The sequence below is a fragment of the Narcine bancroftii genome, chromosome 2 (assembly GCF_036971445.1).
Source record: "Narcine bancroftii isolate sNarBan1 chromosome 2, sNarBan1.hap1, whole genome shotgun sequence".
NCBI classification, from domain to species: domain Eukaryota; kingdom Metazoa; phylum Chordata; class Chondrichthyes; order Torpediniformes; family Narcinidae; genus Narcine; species Narcine bancroftii.
In genome coordinates this window covers 145,779,334-145,803,248 of record NC_091470.1, presented here as the reverse complement: position 1 = coordinate 145,803,248, position 23,915 = coordinate 145,779,334, and the positions used below count along the sequence as shown (strand labels likewise).

Genomic DNA, 23,915 nt, shown 5'->3' with positions numbered 1-23,915 from the left:
GTTTTAAAAACCACAGATGAATCAACGTTATCCACACTTTCAGGCAAAAGATAAATGTGAATGACAGCCAACTGCCAACATTTTCACCCAAACTAATAATCACTAATATGTGGTAATTCTGCCTTGCCCACAGGAAAATGAATCTCAAGGTTTATGTAATGGCATACATTGACAATAAATGTGAAATCTATAATTGCACTGTGAAACATAACTAATTGCATGGAAACAAAACTTTGAAGAGGATTCATAGTTGAAATAAGGGAAACTACATGTCAAATTATGCACGACAACATGGTCATTGCACAGATTCAATATTGGACAGAATACTTGAGTCTTCATAAAAGTGACCTGGTAAAAAAACCCCTAGTTTATCGGTTGAAACAAAAGCGCTACAGACAGCACAGGTCTAACACAACCAAAGGTATGGCTGACAAAATATTTTACACCGTTGCCAAGATGGATGAAATCAACTTTATATCCCTCACTAAAGTCAACCATCACAAAGTCCATTTGATCTAAAACAAGAGATGACCTCTCTGATCATTGTTTGAGATGGTAGGAAAAGCATACAAATGTTTAATCGCTTGATTAATAATGCTCCATTTAAATCAGTTTTCTCAAATTAGCAAACTTAATTTAGCAGGTTAAAGTAACAGAAATTTCACATTTAAATCTAAACTCCTAATGCCCAGGTTTTCTCAGTTTTGACTTGATTGCTGACAGCTACAATGGCTCAGTCACAGGGGAAATTTTTCAACTTTGGATTTCTATTTTTCACTTTTATCCTCCTATCCCATTATTCCTTTAAGCTCTCACAGCATGCATATACATCCAGCAATATCTCATCTCAAATATGAAGATGTAAACTGGCTTGGGAAGTACTGTAGAACAAATGACACTTGCAGAACAAAATCCCAAGACAAGTCAAAAACTCGCAGGATAAGGGCCAATAGAATTCACATTCAGCGCAATCAGAGAATATGTGCATGTTTTCTGAAAGTACAATTGAATAAATTATTCTGCTTATGAATGCCTCTGCAAAATGGAAATAACAGTTGACACTTTCATCCATTTGGCTGTCTGGATCTGATGCTGCTTCACATTTTGGCATCTTTCCCTTCGATCGATGTAGCTATTTTTGGACATAATCTCCATCTGTCACAGTTTATCATCTTGTCTTTCTCCCATGTTTCTCCTTTTGAAAGATATACTGTAACTTTAAAAAGTTAGAGATAGAAACAATACAGCTGATATTGTTCCATTACACCAGTGGTTTTCAAACTTTTTCTTTCCACTAACATACCATCTTAAATAATCCCGATGCCATGGTTGCTCTGTGATTAGTAAGGGATTGCTTAAGGTGGTTTGTGGGTGGGGGAAAAAATAAGGTTGAGAACCACTGCTCTCGACCCAATTGTTACGGAAATATTTTGCTTGAGAAAAATTGTCATTGGCCCATTTCCTTTGGAGTTTTGAAACCGTGCACATAATGAGTCAATTAGGTACAATTAAAACAGTGGTTTTCAAACTTTTTCTTCCTACTCACATCCCACCTTACTAATCACAGAGCACCTTTGGCATAGGGATTACTTAAGGTGGGATGTGAGTGGAAAGAAAAAGTTTGAAAACCACTGTATCACACAATCAAATACCACGTTTCATTCTCAAGCCCGGCATCTCTCCATTCAACTGATGGGCTGATTTTTCCTGCCGTCTGCTGATTGATTAATTAAATGAAATGAACATCTCTCTACCTGTGCACTTCCCTCCACATGTTCAACTTAAAATGAGGATGAGGCAATCCAATTCCTGGTTTCCCAAATCAAAAGCAAAAGTTCCTGTATGCCACTCACATAAACTCTACTAGATGTTGAGCCACCCAATATATACATGTTAAAAATTAAAGCTTTTTTCACCAATGCTCATTTTGGGCATCTATGTCTGGCTGTACTTGTGCAGTCACTATGACCATGTCGGAAACCAAGCAGCCAAATTGCCACAAAACATTGACGGTGATGATCAGAATCAAGTTTATCATCATAAAATTTGTTTTGCACCAGCAGAACAAGGGGCAAAATTTACTATAAATTGCAATTTGTAAATTCAAGATTTAAAAGATAAGTAATTAGTGCAATAAAGAGAAAAAGTGAGGTTGTGTCCACAATTTCATTGTCTGTCCTGAAATCTGATTGCAGTGAGGTGGGGTGGGGAGCTTTTTTCTCACATTGAGCGTGTGCCTTCAGGCTCCTGCATCTCCTTCCCAATAATAGCGGTGTGAAGAGGGTGGTCAGCGTCCGTTATAATAGAAGCTGCTTCATGGATGGAAGACTAATGGCCAAGCTTCAACCCTCTGTTCGTCCTGTACCTCCATACCAGACAGTGATGCAACCAGTACAAATGCTCTCCATGGCAAACCTGCAGAAATTTGCAAGTCTTTGGTGACATACCAAATCTCCTCAAACTAATGCCTACTTCATTAATGCATTGACATGATCATCTCAGGATAAATCTTCAGAGATGTTAAGATCCAGGAATGATGACACGAACTTTCCTCATGACACCAGATTCATACACCAGGATGCCATTAAAAACCATCATCTCCTCAAATCGAATTAGCAAACCCCAAGACTGAGGCCTCAAGACCCCCATGTGCAATTGGATCCTGGAATTCCTCACTCCAGATCCGAATCAGTGCAGATTGGTTAAAACTTTCCTCCTCAACCGTGTCTGCCTGTCCCGCATCGGACTTGTCAGCCACAAACGAGCCTGCAGCTGACGTGGACATTTACCCCCTCCATAAATCTTCGTCCGCGAAGCCAAGCCAAAGAATCTCCATCAGCAACAGAGCATCACAGGTTGGCAGTCTTCGCCTGTTTTATACCCATTTCTGTGCGGCTCAGTACAACAACACCATTTAAAAACTTGCTAGTGATACCACTGTATAAAAAAGGGGAATGAGTCAGCACATAGGAGGAAGATTGAAAGCCTTGGCTGAATGGTGACGAACAACAACCACACACTCAATGTCACCAAGAGCAAGGAGCTGATTGTCGACTTTCGGAAAGGAAAACCAGGTGATCATTGGGGGACCAGAGGTGAAGAGGGTAAGCAAATTTAAATTTGTGGGAATCATCATCTTGGAGGCCCTTTCCTTGGCCCATCATGCCAATGACATTGTGGGGAAAGAACTTCTACTTCCTCAGAAGTTTGCATCAGTTCAGTATGTCATCGGAAATCTTGTCAAACTTCTAAAGATGTGTTCTGGAAAATGTGCTGAACAGCTGCATTACAGCTGATATAGGAGAACCAATACCCCTGAGGGGGGCAGCCCTACAAAAGATAGTGGACACAGCCCAGGACGTCCTTGGCAAAACCATCCCCACTATTGAAAACGTCTCCACGAAACATTGCCTTTGTCGAGCAGATGCAATCATCAATCATCAAGGATCCACGTCACCTAGCACGTGCTCAGTTTTTAGACATACAGCACGGTAACAGACCATTCCAGCCCAAGAGCCCTTGCCACCCAATTCCACCCGATTAACCAACAACCTACGTTACATTTCAACTGGTGGAGGAAACTGGAACCCCATGGGAAGGGGAAATCATACAAACTACTTACAGACACCGCGGGATTTGAACCCAGGTCTTGATTACTGGGACTGTAACAGTGTTCTCCTCACTGCTGCCATCAAGAAAGATGCACATGTACCATAAGACTTGCACCAACAGGTTCAGGAACAGTTGCTACCCCTCAACATCAGACTCAAACAATATGGAGGGGAGTTGTGAGATGGGGCAGACAGGGGGATGAGAGGTGGGAGTGAGAAGGGGCAGACAAGGGGATGAGGTGTGGGGTGATTGGGGGGCAGACGGGACGGTGAGGGGTGGGGGTGAGTGAGGGAGCAAACAGGGGAGGATGAGGGGTGGGGGTGAGAGAGGGGGAGGACAGAGAGGTTGAGGGGTGGGGGTGAGTGAGGGGCAAGGCGGGGGGATGAGGGATGGAGGTGGGTGAGGGGGAAAGCGGGGGCGGGATGAGGAGTGGAAGTGGGCGGGGAGCTGGCGGGGGCGGGGAGCTGGCGGGGGCGGGGGGACTGACACGGTTGGGGGCGGGGGGCTGACAGGGGTGGGGGTGAGGGGGACGAGGGAGCGCTGCAATGGGGAAGGCCGAGGCGTTCCGCAACTGCGGCTGCTCTCATCCTTGACCCTTCTCCTCCTCCGCAGCGACCAGCCCCGCTTACCTGGTAACGGCCCTGTAGAGCAGCGCCCCGGTGGCACACAGGCCAAGGCCGCCGCCGGCCGCCGTGAGGGGAAACGCGGAGAACACCCCGACCAGCGCCTCCATCGCCCGCGTAGAATGGGACCCACACGCTCGACGCGTCTGCGTCATCGCTCCTCGGCAGCGTCATCACGTCGCCCCACTGTCCGGTGTGGGGCAGCCCCTGGGGAGGAAAGGTTCTGCAGCGTTGCACCAGAAAGGCAGATGGAGAGGAGGGGGATCCACTGGGTGCAGGGCAGTGGGATCAGGCAGAGGAACTCGGCCGGTCTTGCAGCGGGCATGAGACACAAAGGAAAACTGCCGACGTTTCGGGACTGAGCTGTGCCAGCAAAAACCAGGCAGGCGGGGCAGTCCGGACCAACAAAAGGTGTTAATTGGATAGAAGGGGGGAGGTGAGAATTGATTTTGCCTGTGCTGAAGGAGACAGGGAAAAGGAGAGAAGGTGGGGGAGCTGAACGAAAGCCAGAGAAGTAGATGTTATTTAAAGGGTGAAAAACTACCGCATGCTGTTGTGCAGAGGGACTTGGGAGTACTTGTGCATGAATCGCAAAATGTTAGGTTGCAGGAGGTTATTAAGAAAGCAAATGGAATGTTGGCCTTCATCGCTAGAGGAATTTAATTCAGGAGTCGGGAGGTAATGTTGCAACTGTATAAGGTACTGGTGAGACCGCACCTGGAGTACAGAGTCCAGTTCTGGTCTCCATATTTGAGGAAGGATATACTGGCTTTGGAGACGGTCCAGAGGAGATTTACTAGCTTGATCCCTGGGATGAAGGGGTTGACTTATGATGAAAGATTAAATCATCGAGGATTGTATTTGCTCGAGTTCAGAAGAATGAGAGGTGATCTTATAGAAACCTATAGGATTATGAAGGGCATGGATAGGATAGATGTAGGAAGGTTTTTTGAGCTGGCCGGGGAAACTAAAACGAGAGGACACAGTCTCAAGATTCGGGGGAGTAGATTTAGGACAGCGATGAGGAAAAATAGTTTTTCCCAGAGAGTAGTGAATGCTTGGAATTCTCTAACCAGGGAAGTGGTTGAGGCTGCCTCATTAAACATATTTAAAATTCGGTTAGATAAATTTTTACATGATAGAGGAATCAAGGGATATGGGGAGAAGGCAGGTAGGTGGAGTTAGGTCATAAATTAGATCAGCCATGATCGTATTGAATGGCGGAGCAGGCTCGATGGGCCATTTTTGGCCTACTCCTGTTCCTTCTTCCTATGTTCCTATGTGAATGCCAACATGTTGGAGGTTGTCCAGACAAAGGTGAGGGTATGTTCCTCCTAATTGTGGGTGGTCTCAGTCTGGTGGCAGTGCATGACACCAAGGACAGACTCGTGGGCAAGGGAATTGAAAAGGGTGTTCACTGCGCTGACAGAGCTGAGGTGCTCAATCATAGTATGGTACAGACTAGAAGGGCCCATTTCTGTTCTGTGATGTTGTTCTCTGGTTCAAACTGTGATTCACTGGCACATCTGTGCGGACATGTTCAGGAGGAGGAAAGTGTGAATCTGCAGGTGTCACCTACTGCATCCCATTGTGGTCTCCCCATCGGAGAGATTGGATGCAGGCTGGGAGATCACTTCATTGATCACTTCACTGCGATGGCGTTAATCTCACAATCACCACCCATTTCAATTTCCTCACCTCCTTCCCTTGCAGATATGTTTGTCCATGGTGTCATGGACAATGGCCCTGGTAGATCACGTCCCTGTGGTGTTCAAGTGGGGGTGGGTGGAGAAGATCATCCACAAATTGGAGGAACAACTCTTAATATTCCATCCGGTGACCTTCCATCCACGTGGCTTTTGGAGGGAAATGTACACATTTTTAAAACATTGTGCCTTAAATGTGTGCAGATCTATTTATAAACTCCTATTTGGTTACATGATTGTTAGGCATTTTTACACTGCTGCTGAAGAGCAGAAAATTTCCTGAAATCCAGTGACAGTGTAAAAATGTCAAGACAATTGATTAATGCAAATTCCATCCTGTAATTTTTCCACTGGGACCCTTACACATTTCTACAGAATGCCAGCCACTCCGCAAGAAACAAGCCTAATGAAATCAAAGTTCCCTCTGACGAACTCTGCAACACAGCAAGGCTGTGCAAAAGTGCCCGTGTCAACAACCACATTGGGACACATCAAAGTATGCTTTTTTTTTCCCCCAGAAAAATTCCAGTTTCTGTGTAAAAATGCCAATTGACGGGGTGGTGGGATGATGAATTGTACTTTTCCTCACCCATTCTTACACTCATCCTTGCATTGGCCCATCAGCCAGATCTTTCTGGTGTGAAATTTAATCCCAGACTCAGTGAACAAAGAAAAGCTGGAGGAACTCAGCAGATTGGGCAGCAACAATCAATGAATGCTTGGGGTTGGGAGCCTTTGTTAAGACTTTTACTCAAGCAAGAGTACCCGCTGAACAGCTGACTCATGAGCCTGGGCCATTGGATTGATGGCAAGATGGCCTTGTGAATGGTGGTGCAGACGAGCTGCTGCCTCTGTGAGGAGCAGCTGAGAGACAGTGATTCCGTGGGGTCCAACCACCCAGTCTGACTCCCTTCAGCTCTGGACAGGCTTTAAACAGCCTGGTAAAGGAGCCAACGATTTTATTTAAAATCCCGCAAACCATGGGGTCTGGGCCAAAGATGGCAGCTCAGCAGCAGCCATGAAGGGTTGCAGACTCCAGGGAAGTGGAGGACTGGCACAGGGCACCAGGAAACAGAGAACACTGCTTCCCCTTCCCCCCAGCCTGGAGAAGAAGCAAAGTTGCTGACCTGTGGGACAGTGACAATGGTGGTGGGTGAGTGAGGGGTTCTGTGGCTGAGAAACACACAGGTTGTAGGCTGCTGGTCGAGGGACTCGCACCGGGCAGTGGACTGCTGGAGCCTGGCTGAAGGGGTGCCAGGTGCCGGAGTTGGGAACGCGAAAGGGTACAACTGAAGGGTTCCTAATTGTATCAGAGCTCAGGCTGCTGTGGGTTTGGACTGAACTCTGGGGCTCAGCAGGGCTGGAGGTAAATCCACAGACACTCAGTAGATGCTTTCAAACTGCCTTGTAAAATGGGGTTAACTGGGCAATTTGACTGGTTAGCACCCCACTCACATGTAATATAATGCTGAATCTTGAACCAATAATCAGAAAAATAAACCAGATGAATGAGAAATTTAAAAATTGCATGTCAAAGGCTGAGAGCTAATGAAATGGAAGAACTCTGAAACAAAAGCATGGAGTCCATGAAATAAAAGAATTGGCTGAATTTGCAAAATCTCATTGAGGGCTGTTTTGAACTTTGTAATTATTTGAAATTTGAGCCAACGGTCTTGTTCTCCAAGAGCTCCACTTCATTCTCTTTCCTGAGCCACAAGGGATCAATTACAAGAGGATGTGTAAAATCAGTGCGGGGATTTTTTTTGCTTGTTGATCAAATTACCTGACTGCACATTTTGCTTCCTCAGTAATCGTGTGAATTCAGTAACTGAATGCACTTTTTTATTCTAATTTTCAAGATCTTCAAAAGCTGGCCTTGATACGCACTTACCAAAAATTACAGCTCTATTGAGGGTAGCACAGTTGGTCTAGCAGTTTGCAAAACCCTGGCACTGTAAAGGTGTTGTAAGGTGTCTGCCTGAGTTTTCCCTGGGGGCTCATGTTTCCTCTCATTATTCAAAATGTACTGGGGTGAACGTTAATTGGGTGGTACAGACTCGTGGGCCAAAATGCCCTTTTACCATATCTAAATTTAAAATCACAAATATCGGTACTCCTTCCAAAAAATATTCATCATCATGGATATGACCAGAGGAACCTACTTTCACTTCAGGAGGAAGGGAGAAGTCACGTGATGGAGTAGTGACCGGTAGGGTAAATATACTGGAGCGGGCAAGGAATAAAATTAGAGAAGATAATAAGCCATTGAAATACAGACATAAGTTTTGAACTCTTAAAGAAGAGGAAGGAGTTTAATTCAGCAAAATCGATCCTATGGAAAAAAGGTTATAAATTCATGTTAAGACATCCAGCTGTGCTTAAAATATTTATCCCCGAGGAGCAAAACAGACTGTTCTTGGATGCAAAGGAAGCACAAGAATTCGCAGAACATTTGCAGGACAGAAGGAGAGATGAAGAGATGTAATAAGAATGAAGGACGACGATAAAGTACACATATATATAAAAATGTATATGTAAAGAACTAAAGAGGGAAAAGAAAAGGGAAGGAAGGGGGAAAAAAGGTTGAGCTTTGTTATATGTGTAAAAAAAAGTTTTCGGGGGGGTTGCAGGGGGGAGAGAATAACCGTCACTGCGAAATCAGTTGACACTTGTGAAGGATTGCAATCCAAATGGAATGGGGAGTTGCGGTTGCCCAGCAAGGAATAAAGGGCAAATGGGGGGGGCATTTGGGGTTAAGGTAATATTGGATGTGGGAGTTGTTGGGAGTATTTTATGTTTTAAATGTGTTGTCATACATTGAGTTTAGAAAAGAGAAAACTGAAAACTGAGATATGAAAATGGGGGAAAAGGGGTATGGAGGAGGTGAGGAAGCGGAAATGAGGTGTAAACAGGATATTAGATGGCCTCATTGAACTATATGACTATAAACATTAATGGAATACATAACCAAATTAAAAGGAGGAGGCTATTAAATTTACTGTAAAATGAAAAAATAGATATAGCATTTGTGCAGGAAACGCATCTAATTGAAGTGGAACATAACAAATTAAAGAGAGACTGGGTAGGCACCTAGCGGCAGCATCATATAATTCAAAAGCTAGAGGTGTAGCTATATTAATTAATAAAAATGTAATAAAAATAGTGGAGGGAATAATAGATCGTGCAGGGAGGTATGTAATGATAAAGTGTCAGATATACTCAGAATTTTGGAATTTGCTCAATATATATGCACCTAATGAGGAGGATCAAAAGTTTATGCAGAATATTTTTTTGAAGATTGTAGATACACAAGGAAATATATTGATAGGAGGGGATTTTGACCTTAATTTGGATCCAATGTTGGATAAAATTGGACAAAAGACAAGCAAAAAGAATAAAGTAGCCAAATTTATGGTTAAATCAATGCAGGAAATGAAACTCATGGATATATGGAGGAGGCAGCACCCAAGGGAGAAGGAATACTCATATTATTCAAGTAAGCATAAAACATACTCAAGGATTGATATGTTTTTGTTGTCAGCCCATATTCAAGGGAAAGTTAGGAAAACTGAGTATAAAGCTAGATTAATATCTGATCATTCACTCCTGTTATTAGCAATAGAACTGGAGAACATCCCACCAAGAACATATAGATGGAGGTTAAACTCCAAGCTACTTAAAAGGCAAGAATTTAGAGAGTTTATTGAACGTCAAATTAAAGCATGTTTTGAAATAAACACGGAATCAGTGAAAGACAAATTTATATTTATGGGACGCAATGAAAGCCTTCATTAGAGGACAGATAATAAGTAACTGAGATGAAAAAGGATTACAATCAGGAAATAGAGCAGTTGGAAAGGGAGATGCTAAGTACAGAAAAGGAACTGGTAAAAAGGGATATAACGGAAAAGAGAGAATTTGCGGACAAAAAATTAAAATACGAAACATTACAAACATACAAGACGGAGAAGAACATAATGAAAACAAAGCAAAAACACATAAAATATTAGCCTGGCAACTTAAAACAGAACAAACTAAAAGAACTGTATTGGCATCAAGGAAAAAGGACAAACAAATTACATATAACCCAATAGAGATTAATGAGATTTTATGAACAATTATACCAAAGATGGCAGTCTCTTCAATCTGAGGCGCCTGCAAGCTCACACCAAGACACAAGAGAAACTTGTCCGTGAACTACTCTTTGCAGATGATGCCGCTTTAGTTGCCCATTCAGAGCCAGCTCTTCAGCGCTTGACGTCCTGCTTTGCGGAAACTGCCAAAATGTTTGGCCTGGAAGTCAGCCTGAAGAAAACTGAGGTCCTCCATCAGCCAGCTCCCCACCATGACTACCAGCCCCCCCACATCTCCATCGGGCACACAAAACTCAAAACGGTCAACCAGTTTACCTATCTCGGCTGCACCATTTCATCAGATGCAAGGATCGACAATGAGATAGACAACAGACTCGCCAAGGCAAATAGCGCCTTTGGAAGACTACACAAAAGAGTCTGGAAAAACAACCAACTGAAAAACCTCACAAAGATAAGCGTATACAGAGCCGTTGTCATACCCACACTCCTGTTCGGCTCCGAATCATGGGTCCTCTACCGGCACCACCTACGGCTCCTAGAACGCTTCTACCAGCGTTGTCTCCGCTCCATCCTCAACATCCATTGGAGCGCTCACACCCCTAACGTCGAGGTACTCGAGATGGCAGAGGTCGACAGCATCGAGTCCACGCTGCTGAAGATCCAGCTGCGCTGGATGGGTCACGTCTCCAGAATGGAGGACCATCGCCTTCCCAAGATCGTATTATATGGCGAGCTCTCCACTGGCCACCGTGACAGAGGTGCACCAAAGAAAAGGTACAAGGACTGCCTAAAGAAATCTCTTGGTGCCTGCCACATTGACCACCGCCAGTGGGCTGATAACGCCTCAAACCGTGCATCTTGGCGCCTCACAGTTTGGCGGGCAGCAGCCTCCTTTGAAGAAGACCGCAGAGCCCACCTCACTGACAAAAGGCAAAGGAGGAAAAACCCAACACCCAACCCCAACCAACCAATTTTCCCTTGCAACCGCTGCAATCGTGTCTGCCTGTCCCGCATCGGACTGGTCAGCCACAAACGAGCCTGCAGCTGACGTGGACTTTTTACCCCCTCCATAAATCTTCGTCCGCGAAGCCAAGCCAAAGAAAAAAAATACCAAACTAAGAACGAGGAGAAAGATGATAAAATAGGTTTTTAGCTGAAATTGCAAGAAGAGGAACAAAACAAACTGATAAAACCATTTGAAATATAGGAAGTACAGGATATATTAAAAAAGCTGCCGAACAATAAAACACCAGGAGAAGATGGATTCCCAATAGAATTCTATAAAACGTTTCAAGAATTCTTAATTCCTCCTCTCCTGGAAGTAATGAACCAGGTAGAATAAACACAAAACTTGCCAGATTCATGTAAGACAGCAATAATTACAGTAATACCAAAGATGGGGAAGGATCCATTAACACCACCATCATATAGACCAATATTGCTACTTAACTCAGGTCATAAGATAACGAAATTATTACCAAACAGATTGGCCGATTGTGTACCAAAATTAGTAAAACAAGATCAAACTGGATTTATAAAAAGACGAAGAGCGGATAATGTCTATAAAGTTATTAATCTAATTCATGTAGTTCAAGGAAATAAGAAGCCAACAGTGGCTGTTGCTTTCGACACAGAAAAAGCCTTTGACAGAGTAGAATGGAACTATTTATTTACAGAGGTTCAATCTACCATAAAAATATATTAATTAGATTAAAGCATTATATAATGAACCGTTAGCAAAGGTAACAAACAGTAAATGGATTTGTATCAAGCCAATTTAAATTAAGTAGGTCAACTAGACAAGAATGTCCATTATGCCCCTCATTGTTCGCCTTAGCAATAGAACCATTGGCGGAACTGATAAGAACAGAAAATAAAATAAAAGGGATAAAAATAAAGGAGTATAAAATCAGCTTATTTGCAGATGACATCATAGTATACCTAACAGAACCAGAAATATCAATAAAAGAATACATAAGAAATTGGAGTATGGAGAAATATCGGGGTACAAGATCAACGCAAATAAAAGTGAAGTGATGCCAATGAGTAACACAGATGATACAGAATTTTAAAAAGAATCACCATTTAAATGGCAAGCACAAGCAGCAATCTGATACCTAGGGATCAGGTTAGATGATAACTGAAGCCACCTACACAAACTAAATTATCAGCCACTAATAAAGAAATTGCAGGAAGACTTAGAACACTGGAAAGAATTACCACTAACGTTGATAGGGAGGGTAAACTGCATTAAAATGAACGTGTTCCCAAGGATACAATACTTATTTCAATCATTGCCAATTCCCTTAACAGAGAAATTCTTCAATGAACTAAAGAGAATAATAAGGAAATTCTTGTGGAAAATGGGGAAACTGAGGGTAGCATTAGATAAATTAGCAGAGAGGTATAATCAAGGTGGTTTGCAGTTACCAAACTTTAAAAATTATTTTCGAGCTGCACAATTAAGGTATTTATCAGATTTTTACCAGACAAGGGAAAAACCAGATTGGACTGAGATAGAACTTGATAAAATAAGGGAGAAGAACATATACTTTTTAAGTGGGATAAAAAGCTGATGCAATATAAAAACTCACCAGTATTGCATCCTTTACTTAATATAAGGAAGAAGATCCATTTAGAAAGGAAAAAAAATGAATTACCAAATACCAAAATTGTTATTGACACAAAACCTACTAATCCCTTTTACAATAGATAACCTTTCCTTTAGAAAATGGGAGAGAAAAGGAATCAAAAGAATAGAAAATTGTTTTTTGGGAAATAATTTATTAACATTGAACAGTTGAAGTACAAATATAGAATATAGAGCCGCACAATTAAGGTATTTATCAGATTTTTACCAGACAAGGGAAAAACCAGACTGGACTACGATAGAACTAGATAAAATAGGGGAGAAGGTACCAGAACATATACTTTATAAGTGGGATGAAAAGCTGGTGCAATATAAAAACTCACCAGTACTGCATCATTTACTTAATACATGGAAGAAGATCCACTTAGAAAGGAAAACAACAAATTATCAAATACCAAAATTACTATTGACGCAAAATCTGCTAATCCCTTTTACAATAGACAACCTTTCCTTTAGAGAATGGGAGAGAAAAGGAATTAAAAGAATAGAAAATTGTTTTTTGGGAAATAATTTATTAACATTTGAACTGTTGAAGGACAAATATGGAATAACTCATGGTACAATGTTTCATATCATCAACTGAAAGCTTATTTAAAGGATAAATTGGGAAACAGACTGAGATTACCTGAAGGAAGTAGCTTTGAATATGTAATTACAGACACAATGATAATTAAAAGATTTATAACATCAAGCTGCAAGATAAGGAAAATGATGAAATAAGCTATAAACCTAAACAAAGGTGGGAAAAGGACTTAAACAGAAAGATAAAAGTGAAGTATGGGAAAAGTTATGTTCTGGAACTATCCCTTCTCTTTCTTTCTCTCTTTGGCTTGGCTTTGCGGACGAAGATTTATGGAGGGGGTAAAAGTCCACGTCAGCTGCAGGCTCGATTGTGGCTGACAAGTCCGATGCGGGACAGGCAGACACGGTTGCAGCGGTTGCAGGGGAAAATTGGTTGGTTGGGGTTGGGTGTTGGGTTTTTCCTCCTTTGTCTTTTGTCAGTGAGGTGGGCTCTGCGGTCTTCTTCAAAGGAGGTTGCTGCCCGCCAAACTGTGAGGCGCCAAGATGCACGGTTTGAGGCGATATCAGCCCACTGGCGGTGGTCAATGTGGCAGGCACCAAGAGATTTCTTTAGGCAGTCCTTGTACCTCTTCTTTGGTGCACCTCTGAAACGGTGGCCAGTGGAGAGCTCGCCATAAGAATACAATAAACACGAGGCTACGCATGATACAGTATAATTGGTTACACAGGTTATATATCACGCCTCAAAAGTTAAAATAGGATCCAACATTATCAGATAGATGTTTTCGCTGTAAGAAGGTAATGGGAACAACAGTACATGCAATTAGGGCATGTATGAAAGTGAAAATGTTTTGGGAAGATCTAAATCAGATATTAAATAAAATCACAAAAAATAACATACCAAAAAATCCAGAGATCTTTCTTCTCAGTAACATAAGAAGTAAGGAATTAATCCTCAAATTGGATAAAGCGCAAAAAATATTTTTTATGTTAGACTTAGCAGTAGCAAAAAAAAATGTATAAGGTCAACTTGGAAAATGGATGAGAGCATGAGAATACAGCAATATTACATGGAAATGAATAAATGTATTCCATTGGAAAAAACATACAATTTAAAAAATAAAGTCACATTATTTGAACAAATTTGGGAACCATACATGGAAAATAACAGAGAGGGCTTGCCTCGGACCTCCAGCCCCTAAAATGATAAGAAGACAAAACTATTTGATTCAGTGTGTAAAAACAGATGATGCATTTTTCATTGTGTGAAGACATCATTTTATGGTTTTATTGTATTGTATATGTTGAATATTTATTAATTTGGGGGGGGGGAATCGGAAGGGGGGAAAGGGAGGGTAGGGGGGAAAAAATAGGTTAAATGCCACTGTGTATATTTAATGAGAAATATTTTGGTTGATATGGTTCACAGTGTGAAAAATAAAAAAATATTTAACTTCAGGAGGAAGTTCAGGGAACATGACCCAGTTCTCACCAAGGGCTCAGTGGTGGAGGTTCTGTCCTTGAGCCTCCACATTGATGCAATTGCAAAGAAGGCTCGCCAGCCGGTATACTTTGTGAGGTGTCTGAGGAGGTTCGGTATGTCACCAAAAAATCTCATAAATTACTGTGGAAAGCATTCTAGTTGGTTTCATAACTGTCTGATATGGAAGCACCAACTCTCAGGTCAAGAAAAAACTTGAGGGTTGTTAACTGAGCCAGTGACATCACAGGCACCACAGCACTCCATCAAGATATCCACATGAGACGGCGTCAAAAGCAGCCTCCATTGTCAAAAACTCCCACCACGCAGGCCACGCCCTCTTTACTCTGTCCAGGAGTTGAAAGACGAGCACTCAATGGCACAAGGATAGCTTCTTTCCCACTGTCATCAGATTTCTGAATAATCAATGAACCCATATACTTTTAGTGGACTAATATTTTTACTTTTTGTTTAAATAGTAATGTTGTAAGATGGTTATGATTACACTTTGAGGATGCTGCAAAACACCGAATTTCTTGACTTGATTATGACAATAAATTCTGATTCTTAGTCAGTCTATTGGCTTTGAGGATTACTGATAATCCCGTTTTGTTTGAGGGCAAGTCACAAGGCCAGCATGGGACCATGTTCCAAACACTGCTTCTCAGCACAATCCTAAAAGTTACTCCTCCATTTTGAGTGGTCAAAAGCAAAAATAATGCATAAGCTTGTGAAATAATGACTCCATTGTAATCTTATCAATCTGATTGAATCTTGATCTTATTGATTGAAGGGGTGTCAACTTCAGTCATCCAAAAGCATCCTGATTGTTACCAGGTTAGTAATTCAGAAACCTGAATTCTTAGGACACAAGATCGATATGTTTATTTTAAAAAAAAAGTGAATTTAAAAATACTTACCATCCGCAACACCAACCTTGAAACCACTATTTATTTTTGCAAAACTCAAACCAACGAAAGGTCCCAATATGCAGGTTGTGAAACAAACCAGAACAGTTGCCTTGTATGTTGGTCCTGCTGGAGTTTAGTCTGCAGGATCTTAGATTCACAATGTTGGCACCATGTCTATGCGAGCTTGATACTGCTGTCAACCAGTGTAGGTCCAGCTGTTTCTTGGCTGATAGCAGGAAAATGCTACGCCATAGCATTACAAACCAAGGAAATTACACATCTGATGCCATTCATCTGCACACTAGTAGGATAGATGTTGGCCTTGGAAGTGCCATAAAATAAAACCAAGAGTGCCCTTGATAGGAATCAAGAGTTTCTGCCTTCAAAATGTTGTTTTCATTAAAGATAGACATATCAGCAATAGAATCAATTGCAAGGATGAAGTCATGTTAGTTTTCCAGATACATCCTCTCGGTCTCATCCAGCCACATTTACAAGCCATTCTCAGTGATGATCAATGAAGCCTGTCAGCTGGAGTTAACGACATTCCCTCCTTAATGTTCCATTTGAAGCAGTACAGATTCACCAGCAGAAAAATAGAGGTTTACTTCATATTTGAACAACTGCTGTGAGATTTCATGAGGTATACTGTTAGTGTTGAGGACCAAATAATCTGTTCTCTCCCACAGGCACAAGCACTTTCAAGGCCAACATCTATCCTGCTAGTGTAATAATATCTTTAGCTGGTGACATAGGAGTCCAAGCAGACTGCTGTTGATGAATGGGTGAAACACAAAAGTCTGCAGATTCTGTGATTGTAGAAGGGATCAGGTCTGAAACGACAGCAGTAGATCTTTATTTTCTTTGGATGTTGCAAGACCAGCTGAGTTCCTCCAATACTTTGGTGCAAGGGACAAATCATTTGTAATGAGGACAAGGGTAGGAACCATTTTGGAAGTCAAATGGTCAGGACACATCTTTGATGTTAAAATCTAAAGCACAGGTCCATAACTAGATTATCAATCCAGTTTTTAAACTGGTTTTTGAATGTGTCTTGTGATTGCATCATATTCCCAAGAAACAAGAACTTCTCTTCCACATTCTTGAGCAGATAAACAAAGATTTATTGGCAAAGTGGTTCGAACAAACAAAATGGATTACTTGCTTTTGTTCTGATGTGCAGATTAAACACATTTGAGAGGAATCAAATTTAAAAGTTCAAAATAAGTGGCATATCTGTACTTGGTAGGAAATTAATGGCAAAAATATTTATTCAGATGGGAATTTTCAACCAATTCAAAACATTTTGAAAAGAAACTACCGGCAAGTTAACAGTAACACATGGTGAACACATGCTATAGTGAATATTGATCCTCAAAAGGTTAACAGCTAATTAGGTCAAACCAGATATATAACACCCTTGTCTCAGCTAGTACACTGATATTCATTGAACCTTATTTGATGTATTACGGTAAAATTGCTTCGTTTCTTCCCCTCCCTCATACAGATACTACATGAAGGTGTTTTATGCATGGGGGTGGGAGGAGAGAGGTAGGAACAACTCCATAACTCTAAATAAAATCCTACAACTGAAGAAATTTTCATTTTACTCAGTTGTTTGATTGATCATTGGTGAACTCTATTAAGGCACAGATATGAAATTAACAGTAGAATATTTCCTCACCTACCACTATTGCAGCCTCTAACCTTCTGTTGATACAGTAATGAAATATAAATTAACAGCAAAGTTTCTGATGCCAGCAATTTAAATACAAACAAAAGTGTCACATTTGGTGTTCAGTTAAGACTTTTTCTGGACACTATCAAGTTGTAAACAAAATTAATTAAAAGGGACCAAATAGCAAGCTAATATCTGTTTGCCTGGCAGCAGGTAAAGTGTACATTTCCCTTCAAATTAACATAAAACACTAGTTTGCAGTTTCCACAATCTGTTGAGACACATGAAACAATTGAATAAATTAACATTTTGCTGCAATTTTCTTTCATGACTTCATGTAGCATGCATTTCATACTGCACTCAGTATAAATACATTCTACTACTTGAACATTTCTACAGAAACCACAAACATTACAAATATACATACATTCCTTTCACAGAGTTTGTCAAGGTTTCCAGAAGGTCAAAAAAATATGCTTTCCAAGAGGGAAAGGGTAACACAAATTTGCAAATTTATTTTAGCTCCTTAAAATAAATAGTAACGTCTAGGGGCCAACGCATCAGCTATCACTGCACAGATTATTTTCAGAAGGGAAAAGATATTTGTTCTACCAATTTTTCCTGCTTATTATCTGTCTGTGACATCTATCTGCGATAACTTCAGTTACCATCTGGTGGCTTGTCCAAGCGGCTAATGTTAACACCCAAACATGAATAGATCACACAAGATATTATTTGGAGATCTCCCAGCACCTACAAGAATGCGTACACTTTGTGCAGATGTCATTAAACAGCAGCTGCCCTGGTCACATTATCTGTAGTTAACCAAATAAGTTAATGCCAAGGCTGGCACCTGAACATTAGTCTGGCATGGATCCAGGAAGAAAACCTCATCTTTGTGCTTTACATAAACAATATCTAATCTGGTCAGTGATTACTTACATTTTCCCCCAGCTTGTGGGTCATTACAATGACATTGCACTGTAACAAAACAATTGGTGAGCGTCCATTTATTTCCAACACTATCCCAAAACATGCACAATCAGTTCGTATGTGGTCATCATGATGGCCGTGTTTGGAATCTGGCGAATCAGCTGAGCTTGCAGTCCTCTGTAGAAGGCACTGTAACCTTCCTCTATCGCCACTAAGCGTGCAGTTTGCAAAAATGTTTTGTATTTTGTGCCTTCCTCCCGTAATCTTGTTCTTATGACTTCTAAAAAATAAATGCAAGGAAACGTTTTTTTTTTGCTTTTCCATTTCACTTCAATGTTCCTCTCACCAATTGTTTGGACCAATTGCTCCAATACTCTCCTGTACAAATTTTTAAGACAAAAACAATACATCCTTGCATATACATTTATCATGTCCTACATTTTTTTTAAACCCTCTCCCCAGTTCAAGAAGGCCAACATTTAGGGTCACCAACATAAATTTGACAGAACTTCCCACATGTCATGAATTATACAGGTCATGGGACAAGCCAGTAAATTCTCAGGACAGACATGAGCCCTCTTCAATAGTAAAGGCTAGCTTTCCTTCAAACCATGCACTTTATCAGACTTGAATGTACAGTGAAAACTTTGTTTTGAATGTCATCCAGGCAAGTCAACCAATATAGTGTGAATTTAAGGGTTAAACTGTGTTGAAAGATAATCACATTTATACCTGCATTACTGATGAGACTTGCAATTGCAATGTTGTTTCAAGACCCCAGGAAGCAGTAAATCAAGGCATTCTGCTAACTGCCTTCCCCAGAAAGGGAAATACCTGGTTAGTTGCCTTGATTTACTGCTAATTGCTTGCAACAACTTGATGTAGTTAGTGACAATGACTGATGTTCTGCTAACTGCTGAAGACAATGACTTGATGTACTGTTAAAGATAATGACCAAGACCAGCTACATGCTTGTGTATCAAACTGTCTTGTTAACTCAGCACACTTGAGCCCCTTTCACACTCACCAATGATCCCAGGAATCAAATGCCAATTGGCCTTTAAAGTGGCAAGTTTGAACGCAAAATCTGCTCCACTCAGGAGTCAAAGATGACATCATCTCACTCCAGGGATTGCTGGTCCCGACCCCTGGTGCAATCCCCAGCATCTGCAGACACCAGCATTAAGATGAGGCAAGTGTGAAATGAGCAATTGCATCAGAGGCACTTCCGATTAAAGGTAGAACAGACTAAATGCCGGGGATAAGCCCTTGTAAGTCTGCAAGCGTTCAGTATCCCAGTTAGAAATGGTCAAGTGTGAAAGGCCCCATTCCTATCCAAGGAGACCGAAGGGCCAATTTACTGAGATGCAAGTGTGAAAGGGGCTTTGGATTTGGAGTCGCGACTCATTGTTCATTCTCCTACACTCAACTGTGATAACCATGCAAAAGAACAAGTAGAGCAAAGATTTTAACTTTGCAGCATAAAAAGGGAACAAAGGGTCTGATTCAACAACAGTGTAGTGGATGTTGTTGAAGTACATTTAAACAGTGCAACACAGCATGAAAGAAATAGTCCTTGAATCTGGAAGTGGGCAGTTTCAAACCAATGGGAGTGAGGAAATGGAGAGGCTTGACTCATCTCCCTCATTTGCATGATGAAGGGCTAAATCCTGAAAGGCCGGTTATGTATCTTTACCTTTGCTTCATAAAGTTCACTGTTTGACTTGCTCAGCTTTTCCAGCATTATTTTTACTTCCCCTTCCTTTCAATGCATCTTGTATTTTGAATATCATGTACATGCTTCTACAGTTTTCTGGCTCCCCATTCCACTTATAGCCACACGATGACAAAGCTGTCCTTCATATCCCTCTCAAAGCTATACTCTCAGAATCTCGAATCAGCAACACTGAGAATAACTTTATCCATGTCCCTCATGATCATACACATTTCTAAAAAGGACACCCTCAGCCTCCTCTGCTCCACAGACGAAAAACCAGCTGATCCAAACTCTCCCTCAAACTCACTCTCCAGCTCCAAAAACGTCTGGTGAATTTCCTCCACAAACCATCCAATCTATTGTTATTTTTACTTGATCCAGGGGTCCAGAACTGCACAATACTGCAAGAGTGGTCTCACCACACTTTTTTACAGTGACATCCCAAGATCCCAACTTGTGTGTTCTATACTTCACCATGTCAAGGCAAGCATGCCAAATGCCTTCTTCACGGCCCTGTCAATCTGAGCTGCCACTTTAGCGAGCTATGGACCTATACTCCTTGCTTTGCTTTGTCTGCACTTCATGGAGCTGATGTACTTGGTGTACCTTTGCCCTTTTTAGCGTAGCGTGTTGGCCAACTCCCCAGGCAGCGGGAAACATAGGGCAGTCCAGACTTGGGTCTTTGTCTTCAACTCTCCCCAGAGCTCTACCATTTCCTGTGCAAGTCTTTCCCTGGTTTGCTTTACAAAGTGCAGCACCACAAATTTGTCAAAGAGTTCATTTTTATTTGTCACTCTTTGGCCTTCCTTCCCAACTGATCTATTCAGTTGTAAATTTAGCTATTCTTCCTCAATGTTCACAAAGCCACCAATTCTGGTATCATCTGAAAATTTACCAATCACATGGCATTTATAATTTGCATCACAAGGTAGTTAAACAAGCAATAGTGGACCTGACCACTTTAATGTAGCATTGGTCACAAGCTTCCAGTCACTTTTTTTTTTTTTTAAATCAGATTTCTGACACTCTCATACTAACCACCTCCACCAATGAGTCTCTGACTATACAAATGTTGGTCAATCTTGCATCTCTGAGTCTCCTTGAGCAACTTTTCCAAGATCGACATCAGGCTCACTCATCTGTAGTTTTTTTTTGGCTTGTCCTTGTTGCTCTTTTGAACAGAACAACCCTCCAGACTACTGTAACTTGCAACCATGATGAGGCAAATAACTCTCCAAAGTCCTCCAAAATGTATTCCCTGGCTCCTCACAAGGTTAGAAAATACACGGTCAAATCTATAACAATGCTGGTAATCCAGGTTCGAATCCAGCATTGTACGTTCTCCTGTGTCTGTGTGGGCTTCCTCCAGGTGCTCCCACTGTTAAAAGGTAATTAGGTGGCATGGGCTCATGGGCCAGAAGGGCCTGTCACTGTACTTTCTGTCTAAATTAAATTAAATTCTGGGGATCTGTTGACCTCAACGTGCTCCAAGGCCACCAAAAACCTCCTTCCTCTTAGTCTATAAATGATCCAAGTCATTCCAATTCACTTGCTTCATTTCCTCAGCTTCCATGATCTTCTCTACAGTAAAGACCAAAGGGAAGATGGTACCAGCCAAGAAGAAGCAAGAATACTTACCATGAGGATAAGCAGTACAAGATGCACACATCTTTGAAATTCCAGCAGCAATCATCAATCCGAGGAAGTCTGAAACATTCTTGTCATTATCCCTCACAGTGAACCTCCATTCCTCCAAATTTTTCTTCAAGGCTTCATAAATAACAAAATGAATCACAGTCTCAGAGATCCCAGCATATGAGGCAGTTAAACCTCTGTAAAAACCTTTGAATCCTTCTGTTTGATAGACGTGCCTTGCACATTGGAAAGCATTGGAGGCTTTTTCACCTCGTTTCCTACAAATAGATACAATGGAACCAAGTAAAGCACAAAAGCATTTTGAATTGTTGCTACAATTATGTTAAACATAACCTAGAACAAATGCAGCTTACCTGCTTTCCAATTGCATTCGTGTTTTGACCAACCAAATGGGGTTCATCAACGTATTCGTAATAAAGCCTAGTGTATTAAAAAGTTAGATTTCTTGAAACCACAAATCATCATTCATAAATGCAACAATTAAGGGAAGCTTTTACTTTACAAATACACCAGTTTCATGGTTCAATACTTTGATACGGTACATTCATATAGTTCACCGTGTGCTACCCACTGCTAATCCTCAAATTACAGTCCAATCCAGTGAACCAGTTTGGTGGAACTTCTATAAAGCTCTAAAGTACTTAACAGCCTGTTAATCGCCTTGCCACACAATTGGAAGATCAAACACCAATGTGTTGAAATGGGATGGCCTACTCGACCAGAGATCTGCAAATGTACCAAATGGCAAACCATGAAGTCATGTTTGGACTGTCCACTGGATGTCTTGCTAAGATCACCCAGCTCATATTGAGAGATACTCACCCTGTCATAGGCACAAAACTCTTTTCTAACATTCATTCTTAGAAAAAAATGTATACAAATAATTTAAAAACTACTTACTTGCAAACCCAGCAGAACACATGTTGACAGCATTAGAGTGTGGTACAAAGACTGCATTAAATTTCTCCTTGGCTTTGGAGTAGGCAGCAAAGTAGATCGCTCTGCACAGAAACAAAAGTGACCATTTATTAAATCAGTTACGTTCCTTCCTTTTTGTGGGAGGGAGGAGTGACAAAGCAAGAGGATGTATTATTCTTGAACATAGGTTTTAAATTTCTGTTCGGGTAGAATTTTATATTTACATATATATACACATATCTATATCGATATAGATATATATATCTATATCTATATAGATATATAGATATCTATATAGATATATATATATCTATATAGATATATATATCTATATAGATATATATATCTATATAGATATATATATACACACACATACATATATACACACATACTTTTCTTTTCTTTGGCTTGGCTTCGCGGACGAAGATTTATGGAGGGGGTAAAAAAGTCCACGTCAGCTGCAGGCTCGTTTGTGGCTGACCAGTCCGATGCGGGACAGGCAGACACGATTGCAGCGGTTGCAAGGGAAAATTGGTTGGTTGGGGTTGGGTGTTGGGTTTTTCCTCCTTTGCCTTTTGTCAGTGAGGTGGGCTCTGCGGTCTTCTTCAAAGGAGGCTGCTGCCCGCCAAACTGTGAGGCGCCAAGATGCACGGTTTGAGGCGTTATCAGCCCACTGGCGGTGGTCAATGTGGCAGGCACCAAGAGATTTCTTTAGGCAGTCCTTGTACCTTTTCTTTGGTGCACCTCTGTCACGGTGGCCAGTGGAGAGCTCGCCATATAATACGATCTTGGGAAGGCGATGGTCCTCCATTCTGGAGACGTGACCCATCCAGCGCAGCTGGATCTTCAGCAGCGTGGACTCGATGCTGTCGACCTCTGCCATCTCGAGTACCTCGACGTTAGGGGTGTGAGCGCTCCAATGGATGTTGAGGATGGAGCGGAGACAACGCTGGTGGAAGCGTTCTAGGAGCCGTAGGTGGTGCCGGTAGAGGACCCATGATTCGGAGCCGAACAGGAGTGTGGGTATGACAACTGCTCTGTATACGCTTATCTTTGTGAGGTTTTTCAGTTGGTTGTTTTTCCAGACTCTATTGTGTAGTCTTCCAAAGGCGCTATTTGCCTTGGCGAGTCTGTTGTCTATCTCATTGTCGATCCTTGCATCTGATGAAATGGTGCAGCCGAGATAGGTAAACTGGTTGACCGTTTTGAGTTTTGTGTGCCCGATGGAGATGTGGGGGGGCTGGTAGTCATGGTGGGGGGCTGGTAGTCATGGTGGGGGCTGGTAGTCATGGTGGGGAGCTGGCTGATGGAGGACCTCAGTTTTCTTCAGGCTGACTTCCAGGCCAAACATTTTGGCAGTTTCCGCAAAGCAGGACGTCAAGTGCTGAAGAGCTGGCTCTGAATGGGCAACTAAA

At 41.6% G+C, this 23,915-nt stretch overlaps 2 protein-coding genes across 11 annotated transcripts in view; both read right to left on the bottom strand.

Annotated features, from left to right (window-relative positions):
- The window catches only part of tmem201 (transmembrane protein 201), a 117,779-nt gene extending 113,374 nt beyond the window's left edge, over nucleotides 1–4,405 (bottom strand). For all 10 annotated transcript variants that reach the window (XR_011351662.1, XR_011351663.1, XR_011351664.1 and 7 more), the window contains exon 1: nucleotides 4,242–4,405. Coding sequence is in view for 6 of the 10 variants with exons in the window: in XM_069918415.1 (XP_069774516.1) it covers nucleotides 4,242–4,390 (149 nt within the window). In the remaining 4 variants the exon portion in view is untranslated. The remainder of the gene's footprint in view (nucleotides 1–4,241) is intronic.
- Nucleotides 4,406–16,698: 12,293 nt separating this feature from the next.
- The window catches only part of slc25a33 (solute carrier family 25 member 33), a 26,878-nt gene continuing 19,661 nt past the window's right edge, over nucleotides 16,699–23,915 (bottom strand). The window contains exons 4-7 of the mRNA XM_069915561.1: nucleotides 22,483–22,585; nucleotides 21,936–22,002; nucleotides 21,565–21,839; nucleotides 16,699–18,489 (exon numbers count right to left, since the gene is read on the bottom strand). Coding sequence (XP_069771662.1) covers nucleotides 18,299–18,489; nucleotides 21,565–21,839; nucleotides 21,936–22,002; nucleotides 22,483–22,585 — 636 coding nt within the window. The 3' untranslated portion in view covers nucleotides 16,699–18,298. The remainder of the gene's footprint in view (nucleotides 18,490–21,564; nucleotides 21,840–21,935; nucleotides 22,003–22,482; nucleotides 22,586–23,915) is intronic.